This window comes from Bidens hawaiensis, unplaced genomic scaffold (assembly GCF_021521415.1).
Source record: "Bidens hawaiensis isolate Kalapana, Puna unplaced genomic scaffold, B.hawaiensis_p1.1 tig00011542_1, whole genome shotgun sequence".
NCBI classification, from domain to species: Eukaryota; Viridiplantae; Streptophyta; class Magnoliopsida; order Asterales; family Asteraceae; genus Bidens; species Bidens hawaiensis.
The window spans coordinates 452,653-462,994 of NW_027491904.1; the positions used below are offsets into that span (position 1 = coordinate 452,653).

The window sequence follows — 10,342 nt, forward strand, 5'->3', positions numbered from 1 at the left end:
GAATTCTAAAAAAAAATATATTACAGCTGGTTATGGAAAATTTTTGTTTTCATTGTCAATATTTATTGTTTATTAGTTTCCAATCTCCACAATTTTCATATCTTATATGTTTGACTAATTTATAATTAGACATAAATATCACAATTAATGATAATGGGTTTTTAACAAAATTGAATGCATATTTCTTTGACTGTAATAAAATAATATTAATTATGGATTGACTAAAAAAGTAATAATTTAAAGATTACATTATGCCATGATTTTGTAATATTTTTTGTATTTAGGATTTTTGACTATAACAAATTTCGTTTAACAATTTTGGTAAACCGATTTATAACTTAAATAACAATTTATTATATTCTAATTTAATCAAATCATATAATAAAGTTTAAAGTCATTATTTATAATTATTACTTCTTATGTGTATTCAAATTAATAATTCGAATTTCAAATAAATAAGTTGAGTATAATTTATTTATTTATTTTTGAGATGACTATAATGTGGGTCGGTGTTTTCTAAAATTTTTAAAGTTAATAACTTTCTTTTATATTGTTGGCCGACCATTTAATATGTTTTAATTTAAATCATTTTCCTAATATATACTCAACATAAAATGTCAATATCTTAAATACGTGTTTATTACATTTTCTGTTTGTACGGGATATTCATATACGTTCGTTAGTAATGTCTTTAATAATATTCTCATTTAAATATAACAATTAATTTCCACGTTTTTAATATATTTTTTTATTAAAATACATGTATATATGGTATATATATTTTTGTATCATATTTTTTCACCTTTAAATATTTTCAAAGTCAACATAATTTTTTTTAATCTTTCCAAAGTTATTTGAAAATGAGTATCAAATTTGTTATGTATAAAATTACGGCCAAAAAAGATTTTTATTGACATATGTTTTTGGTTTAATGGTTTAAGTTAGAAAGATGTTTTATGTTGTCGTTTTACTTTGTTTGTTGTTGTATGTTATTTTGTTTTAATAAAAACAACTTTATTAATGTTCAAATGTTACTCATTTTTAAATATATTTAATATTAATGCTAATGTTTTATTATATTTTCAGGTGGTGAAGCAAAATGAGTTTTTTTTGGTAGAATGTTTAAAGAAGTTGATGGTGGTATAATATGAAAGTACATGTTTATGTCTTTTGTTGATGTTTTTTGGTTGTTCGATGTACATTAACTTATTGTAACTTTTGACTTTTAAGATCTAGACAATGTAAATGGTTAACGTTTTGGTCCGAAAGTTTGAAGAAGTATTGTGTTGCTTGAATTTGTTGTTTAAATTTATTATATTTGTTATGTTTAAATTAACTTCCTGTAATTTGAAAGTTTTAATATTAAGACAATGTAAATCTATTACTTTTTGGTTGGTATGGTGATGTGTTTAGTGACAATGTAAATCTATTAAGTTTTAATAGTTAAAGAAACATTATGTTTGTTTAAATTGATGTTTAAGTTGATTATGTTTAGTGACAATTTATTCCACACGCGTATAAATAGTTATATGAGATTTCCGCTCCTAAGTCCTAACTAATCTCATTTCAGTTATAATTGAAACCTAATAGAAACACTTTTAAAAAATGGAATTTCCGCCATTTCTTGTGTTGCCTGCAAATTGTTGATACATGTTTTCATTCATTTTCGATGTTTAGTGAGGGTTTTATCAATCTCTCATTTCTCAGCACTTCGTCAAATTTTATTAAACAACTCATTGTAATGCAATATCATATACAGTGTTGTAAAAATCGACTGATTACTTTTTAATTAGTCGGTCAGAATTTCGGTAGTCGGACCTAATTTGACGGACCTTAATTCTGGCCAATTTCCGTATACATATACATACAAAATTTATATATATATATATATATATATATATATATATATATATATATATATATATATATAAATCCCAATCCTAATAATTGCCAATCCCCACTTCACCGTCCGACTAGCGACCGGCGATTTCTACTATAGATAGATAGATGATTATGTTGTTCTGTGGTTTAACTAACATACATAGATGACTTCTTTGATTTTACAAGTTTCAGTAGTTCTAGAGTTTCTTGTATAATCTATTATTTCTATTCTGACATTTTTTTGTCACTTAATTTCACGTTTCTGCTTTACTTTTATGCCAATCGCATGTTCTTGTTATGACTGCAAATTTGTTAGGGCATTTGATTAGCATCATATATTTATGTGTATAAATCAATGGACTGGTTTTACATTTGGTTTGCTTTGCTTTGCCCTGTGAATGCTAAAGTGACAATGCCAAAAAAATCAAAATCGAATCGACGAAAACACAAGGCGGCTCAAAAACCCAAACAGGAATGGCGACTGAAGCAACCAACAAGGAACTGGTTAGAGCTTCCTTCAGATATAACGAGGAATATACTCCAAAGGGTTGAGGTGATTGACCGAATTGATAACGCACAGTTAGTCTGCACCGCATGGCGTGAAATCATCAAGGACCCTGCCATGTGGAGGGTGGTTCATATGGAAGGATGCAAAGCCGGGACATGTGTAAGGTTGCTGTGCATAGAAGCCGAGGCCAATTACTCACCCCATGAAACCAATTTCATTTCAAAGTAAAAGCAAAAACAAATCATGTCTTGTTCGTAAGCGCCATTTCTCTTCTTCTCCAGTACTACTGTAATGTAATGTGAGTTCAATTTCCCTAATCAGTTGATGCATCTTTTCCAAGTTTCATTTCTCATTCTAGGGTTTCAATTTGTCATTTGTTTTTAATTTTCATGTAGAATTAATTAATTGTTAGGGGGTTTGAACTTTAGCTTGACGTGTTTCTTATGACATTGCTAGGCCTGTAAATGAACCGAACGTATAATGAACGAACATGAACAAAAAAATTATGTTCATTTGATTAAACGAACGAACATGAACACATGTTCTTTTCGTTCATTTATGTTCATGAACGTTCGTCTATGTATGTTCGTTTATGTATTGACAAAAATAATTAAATATTACTTAAAGTTTTATATTTGTTAATTTGCGTTCATCATTTATGTTCGTTTATGTATGTGTTCATGTATGTTCATTTATCTTTGTCCAGTTATGTTCGTTTAGATTTTAAACAAACGAACACAAATGTTCGTTTTTTAAATAAACGAACATGAACATGAATATTTGTTCGATTAAGTGTTCGTGTTCTTTTAAGTTAAATGAACGAACACGAATCGTTCGATCTGTTTACAGGCTTTTGTTAATCACATTGATGAATACACCGGTCTCAATCTCTAGGCTCTGTCAATTTTATTTGTGTTCGTGGTGAACACATTCATTTCCTTAATGAACGAACACGAACATTAAATGTTGTTCGGTAAGTGTTCGTGAACCGTTCATGATCACAGTTTTTCCTTAACAAACGAACATGAACAAGGCCTTGTCCGTGTTTGTTCGGTTCGTTTACAGCCGTTGCTATACATGGTCATACTTTAAAAAAGTGATTTTAACATTATAGTGACAATGGCATCATCAAAATCAAAGTTTAAAAGTGAAGAACCAGCAAGGAACTGGTCCGAGCTTCCTTCAGATTTAACCATCAATATTCTCCAAAGACTTGGTGTGGTTGACCGCCTTGAGAATGCCCAAAAAGTGTGCACCGCTTGGCGTAAAATCTGCAAGGACCCTGCCATGTGGAGGGTCGTTTATATGGAAGCATGTTTAGAGGATCCAGTTGGAAGAGCCAGAAGGGCCGCATACAAGGAGATGTGTAAGCAGGCTGTAGACAGAAGCCAAGGTCAACTGCTTGATTTAACTGTCTGCTATGGTGATTATGAGCTTCTTCTCTATATTGCTGACAGGTATGCACGACTGATGATTAATTATATGCAATCTGCGTTTGTATCTTTTTTAACGATTGAATTTCTTATATATTATTTGGATTTGCTTTCGTTAACAGATCAAGTAAGCTTAGACGTCTGGAACTTGTGAAGTTCCGCCATATCTTTAATGAAAAATGGGGTGAAGCTTTCAAGAAATTACCACTACTGGAAGAACTCGGGTTCATTGAAACAGAGGTTTGGGAACACAATATTGAAGATGCTGCCCGCCATTGCCCCTTGTTGAAAACACTCAAACTGAACCAAACACCTGTTCTATTATCGTATGGTAGTGATGATGATATCGATTACATTTTAAGTATGCGGGATGATAACGCTTTGGCAGTTGGGAGGCACTTACCTGAGTTAACTCACCTGGAACTCATTGGGAACAGCATGACAGACCATGGGTTGCAATTTATTTTGGCACGTTGCTGTCACCTTGAATCACTTGGCCTGCGTCGGTGCCGGAGCATATGGGGTCTACGCGGAGACCTGGGGAAACAATGTTCACAACAGATTAAGAATGTGAAGTTTCCTTGGCATGATCTTAAAGGGCATCCATATGCTCGTGATGTTTTATATGATCCTGAATATGATTCTGATTATGTACCTTGGTCAGAATATGATCCGTATGATCACCTATATGATGATGACTACACCGCGAATAATAATGATAACTTTGATGACTTGGATGCTGTGGAGCCTTGAGAGGTGAGTTGTTGTGTGGTTTTATGAATGTAATATCATGTTTGGATACTAATTGTGTTTGATGTTTTTCTTTTGAAGGTGTAGTAGAGCAGTCTTCGGTTTGCTTAATCATGGATCAATATTCTGCTTATGATGTCTCTAGTCTTATGAAACTTGTTACTTGGGTAACCGCTAAAGCTGTTTTTTTTGGAGTTATTGTTTGTTGGAGTAAAAAATGCATTTCCTTTTATGGTTGTAGAACCTATTTTGTTTGTTGGAGTTAAAATGCATTTACTTTATGGTGAAATGACTAATTTCAGATTGTAATAGTTACAAATCAGTGTTGCGTATGACAACCATCTTGACCGAACCCATCCTGACCCGGTATCCATTCTGCTTGTTTTGTCGGGTATTTCTGAAAGTTTTATTTAAATATATCCTCTCATTCCCATAATCTGTAACCAAACACCCTCTTAAGTAACTTGGGTTCACCAGCTGAAGTTTCTGCTCGAGCTTGAAAGTATACCACTCAAATGAGCCATTGCTGTATGCAACTATGCGAGCACTCCAGTTTTTGATAAAATAAAAATCATAATTTACAAAAATGTATTAAATTTAATTACAAATAATGTTCTTGGCACTATCATAGTTTATCCATCTCAAGCTTTCTCGTTCGTTGTTTTCCTTTCTCGTGCTGATGAGATGCTTTTGTGTTGCATACAGCCCAAAAAATCTTGCTGCAGAAAAACCCAATTAAAACATAATAACTAGAATCAAAGTATGGTTCAAACCATGATGAAAACCCCGAGTATACCAAATTCTAAGGATGGAAGCAAACATCCATGAATTGTCGGGTGGTGGTCGCTTGCTCGATTTGGTAAATTCTGTCATTTTGGCAATTTAATCAAAGTATCAAAACACCTTTTGCACTCACTTTTGATGATGCTTACTAACCCATGTCAAATGTTAACTCCTTTTTATAAAAGTTAATAAAGAAAGAAAAAAAGGAATTTTACCTTAACACTGTATCTTGGTCTACTATGGTTATGGTTATCTTTCAAAGATTCACTGATTTTGTTGGTTTATATTCGTCACTCGTTACACGCCCAATGTAATCTGCAAATTAAACATATTAGACTATGTTCTACTTAAACGAGCCAAAGATTTAATAGAAAAGAGAATCGGACCGGACCAAAGTGCCAAGTCAAAGTATGATATGACATTTTGTTGCTGGTGAAATTAAGGGGCAAAGTGCCATAACCAGAAAGATAAAATGAATCAGAAGACTGTAACTGCATAAGTTTGACTAACAGAGAATGTCAAACATATAGATATCAAACAACCGGTGAATTTGCATTTACCTGACAATTGAATAACATGTACTCTATAACACTAATACAAATTTATACCTATGCTTAGGTGACATGAAATAGTAGTAATCAAGAAAGTAAGCAAACAGCCGGTGTCCCGATGATTGAGTGTTATGTGTCTTATGTCCAAGGCTTGATTCAAAACTACTATCGAGCCGGGGGTCTCACCGGAAGCAGCCTCTCTATCCCTATGGAATAGAGGTAAGGCTGTCTACATCTTACCCTCCTCAGACCCTACCATAGCATTGCTATTGGTGGGATGTACTGAGTACGATGATGATGATGATGATGAAGAAAGTAAGCAAACAGAAAGTCAACCTACCACTACAATGTTTTAGTGTTGGTAATGTTCTGTAAAGGAGCAAAGTTCTATATACTTTAAGTTGATACCTGTTTAGGTATTCAATTTTGAAAAATAAATAAATAAATAAAAATGGAACCGTTTTCCGCTATAAAAAGTCTATTAATAAAACCTAGAAAAATCTATACATATATTGAGTAAAAATAAAAATGGTTGACAATATTTCCCTAGATCGAGAGATCGAAACAACCAGTTTAAACAATATGTAACTTTATTAATTATACAAGATAGAACTTGTTTTGCAAAGATTAATTAATTGAGTATACACGTAACACAAAGTAATTAACGATTTAATTTTCCATGGTAATTAAGGTACGAACTAGGTCTTATGATCGTCAGGTATGTCAACACTAGTCTTGACCGGTGCTTCAGATGGACTCTTCTTTTTATCTTTGTCTTTGTCTTTGTCTTTATCTTTATCTTTATCTTTATCTTTGTCTTTATCCTTCTTTTTCACGTGCTTATGCCAGTTCTTCAAAGTCTTTGACGTGTGATCATCAAAAATAGACCTCTTCATTGTTGAACCCATCTGGGTAACAAGCGCGTAGAGAGGGAGTATACTGTAGGCGCATAAGCCTTGTACTAGAACTCTGTACATGAAATAAATATATAAATAAATATAATTGTTAACTAAATTGAAAGAATATTGCAAAATAAAGGGATTTGAATTAGAAATAAATAGCCAAAATAATCATCTAACAAAATGGCATTCTTTTCAGCTAAGAATAAGTTGTTCAGTCAATCAAAATCTTCCACGTGGCAGACCCTACCGCGCAGTCGCAACAGATTTTGACTTTGTGTTGCAGATTTATGTAGCTACCGTTCGATAAAAATTTTTTCGCACAAAGACTAAAATCAGGCGCATCGAAAGACAATTGGCAAACACTAGTTGATTGAAAATATTTAAAAGTCAAGACTATTTTGTTAATTTTATTTGTCAATTACTTAAAACGAAGTTTGCGTACCCTATGACAACTCTGCCATATTGAAGAAGGGGATTTTCGTAAAAGCAACTATCAAGTCCAAACTCATACTGCATAGATGCAAGAAAATTAGAGATTAACAATTAGGGAATAATGAAGATTAATTAAGTGTGTGTAGCATTAAATGTTACCCATATCCAAAAGAAGTGTGTTATCTCAAATGCATTCTGAAAGAGAGTGAGTTGAATAAGAGAGAGAATTAACGTGGGAGAGTTAAACCAAAAGTGTCTGTCCGAGAGTTCCACAACAGGTATCCCTTGCACTACAGATTGTCGTTCTTGAATTTCAACCGCCATTTGTGATACAATAGCTTGAAGCTTTGTTCCAACTGCTAATAGTATCTAAACAGTTTACCAAAATCATCAAATAGTTAGTTAGTTAGTTAAAACGCTTGCAAGTGTAAGGTTTGAAGGATTTTAAATGACAAAATTTGTTGTTAAAAAGAAGATGCTTACAGTTACAGGAAATAAAGAGAGATAAGTCATAGCGCGAGCTCCTACAAGAGTTACCAACAATTTATATATTACTAAACAAACATGTATGCATGCAATTAAGCCGTAACACTTTACTAATTCAATTAATTATAAGAGGTGTAACGAAAAGTATTGATTAAAGATGGGTGTCTTACCATCAACGTTTGCGAAAAGAAAAAGGACCGTGGTAGCCCATAGCATTGGGCTGAAAGTGTCATAACAAAAAAATAAGAGTGAATAAGAAGATTCATACAGTCATATAATTCATAACTAACAATGCTATGTATTAATAGTAATTAGTTAATACTGCATTTGATCCCGTAAGAAAACTGTCATTATATATATAGTGGTAAAAAAAATCCATTTTACGATCATGTACCTGATTAACTACAAGAGTTAATAATTCACTGTAAAATTAAAGAAATGAAATGATATATAAATATTGTTATGAATTGATGGAGTTAGATATATATCACGTACCTGATTCCTACAATTACTTTGAAGTCATCTTCTAGTGACCTTTTTATATACTTCTGAAAGTTGAAGTGAGTCCCAGGAGACAAATGAACCTATACATTTATATATAAATAAATAAATAAATAAATGATGAAGATAATTAATTAATTAAGCTTAATTGTAGGATTGTTACTGACTGAGAAAAAAGCATGGCGCATGGCCAAGTAATCTGATTTACGGACAGATGTAAAGAACTGCTTAAAGAAGCATACCTGAAACAAATCAACAACTTTTGTATAACTATCATAACTAATCATTAAAATTGCATGGTTAATTAATATTGTATACAAAAAGCTAGTGCTTACAATGTAGAACATTGCTGGAGTGCTGGTAAAAGCACCCGTGTGATGTTTCACGAACGATAAGTCCTTGGTAAGCCGGTACTTTGACGGATCTTCATGTATCATCAAATAAAATTATTAAAGAAACAAATTAATAAAAAAAAATTATATATTAAGTAATAATTAAGTACCATTGCCAGGTATATGATCCTCCAAAATCTCCTTTTCCCATAATTTCCACATGCGGGTCTGCATCAATTTATGAAATTAATTATCACAATAGTTATGGCTTGATTTATAATTTAATAAAAAAAATTAAAATGTTGAAAAAGAAAATGCAAGAATATATAATTGAATAAACAAACACCTTTGCTCTTCCACAAATCATTGTAAGGGCACTATAAAAGACATGAAACACTGCCAAGAAGAATATAAAGATATGCAATTGGTGCAATCCAGCAACAGATATAATTTGTTCAAATCCCTGTCACATTAATATATTATTATAACTTTAAACCATATATCTAGATTAATTAAAATAATACACGTGCATAATTAATATTGGATCTTACTTACTTCCCCACAATCTTTTGGTGGATCATCAGCTAACCTTCTATGTTCATACCACAATAATCTCCTGTCACCACCACCTTTCTCCTCATCATCCTCATTTTCATATTTTTCTTTCTTGCATGGCAAGAAATCCTTTGTAAGTTCCTTTGATATACAGATGGATGCAATGTAGTTTTGGCAAAACACCAAAAGCAATGAAATAAACCCAAGAATCATAAGCTCTGCATGCATGCAACAATGCCTAGTTAATTAATACATTATACATATACATTATTACTAATTAAAAAAACAATATGTGTAGACCGATGATACCGTTTTTTATCTTGTCGAGTGCTTCCAATAGCCCGGGTTTATGTCGTTTTTTCAGAAACTAATTACACAACATATATATACGTTAGCGAAAAATTAATGTATATGATTACAACGACGATTATGAGAATATGTAAGGATATCGTACATGTCCCACGCTATGCAGACTATGTTCCATAACTAAGGATATTATAACGATGACTGCACAAACAACCGCAACAGACCATGTTGCGGTTTGATCAAGCGCTCTTTCACCTTCGGCACCCATTTATTAATTTACCAGCTTGTTATTTTACGATCAACCTAAATATAAATAACCTTGGTGTTTCAACATCACTTGCCTCCTTAATTATGATTTCTTCTTCTTTGATTAATAGCTTTTTTCTACTATTCAAAATTAATCAATGTAGAGCATGATAGCAAATTCCATGGGCAAATGGAAAAAAATAATGATGTAACAAACTTGAACCGACTTTTGTTCAGAATGAAGAAAAACTAATTAACGAGCGTGTTAATAGGGGATTTTGTTATGTCATTTTAAACCATGACCACTAATTAAAAAACACCTCACAATGTTTTCTCTTTGATGTTTTTCTTTTCAATATTGTAGTCTTTAATAAGAGTTAATAGCCATATACCAATAAATACTGTTCACATGTACGTGAACAAGGTGCATTTATTATTATTATTATTATTATTATTATTATTATTATTATGATTATTGTTAGGAATATTGGATTTTAATAATTCCTATTAAATGGTATTGGTCGATAATAATCACTATTCGTTTTATCGCCATTGACGGTCCCAAATTCAAAAAAGTTGGCCTCCAATGGTCCCCTGTTAAATGTGACTTAACGTCGTTATAGTTTTTTCTGAATTTCAAACCAATTTTTTAGGGCTTTTAATCGTTAGGAGGATA

At 32.0% G+C, this 10,342-nt stretch overlaps 2 protein-coding genes across 3 annotated transcripts; one reads left to right on the forward strand and one right to left on the reverse strand.

Annotated features, from left to right (window-relative positions):
• The first annotated feature begins 3,352 nt into the window (after positions 1-3,352).
• LOC143538287 (putative F-box/LRR-repeat protein 9) lies at positions 3,353-4,831 on the forward strand. 2 transcript variants are annotated; one of them, XM_077031876.1, is made up of 3 exons: positions 3,353-3,846; positions 3,945-4,578; positions 4,654-4,831. In XM_077031876.1, exons 1-2 carry the CDS (start codon positions 3,509-3,511, stop codon positions 4,573-4,575), a joined length of 969 nt encoding a protein of 322 aa, XP_076887991.1. In that variant the 5' UTR covers positions 3,353-3,508; the 3' UTR covers positions 4,576-4,578; positions 4,654-4,831. The 2 variants fall into 2 exon arrangements, with proteins under 2 accessions (XP_076887991.1, XP_076887990.1); XM_077031875.1 differs by having other exon boundaries at positions 3,945-4,831.
• A 1,497-nt stretch (positions 4,832-6,328) lies between these two features.
• Positions 6,329-9,688, reverse strand: LOC143538269 (MLO-like protein 9). The gene is made up of 13 exons (XM_077031864.1): positions 9,569-9,688; positions 9,424-9,481; positions 9,115-9,332; positions 8,906-9,022; positions 8,730-8,787; positions 8,563-8,651; positions 8,395-8,469; positions 8,222-8,310; positions 7,897-7,946; positions 7,724-7,764; positions 7,400-7,609; positions 7,251-7,318; positions 6,329-6,875 (listed from the first exon to the last, which is right to left on the reverse strand). Exons 1-13 carry the CDS (start codon positions 9,686-9,688, stop codon positions 6,605-6,607), a joined length of 1,464 nt encoding a protein of 487 aa, XP_076887979.1. The 3' UTR covers positions 6,329-6,604.
• Between the last annotated feature and the right edge of the window lie 654 nt (positions 9,689-10,342).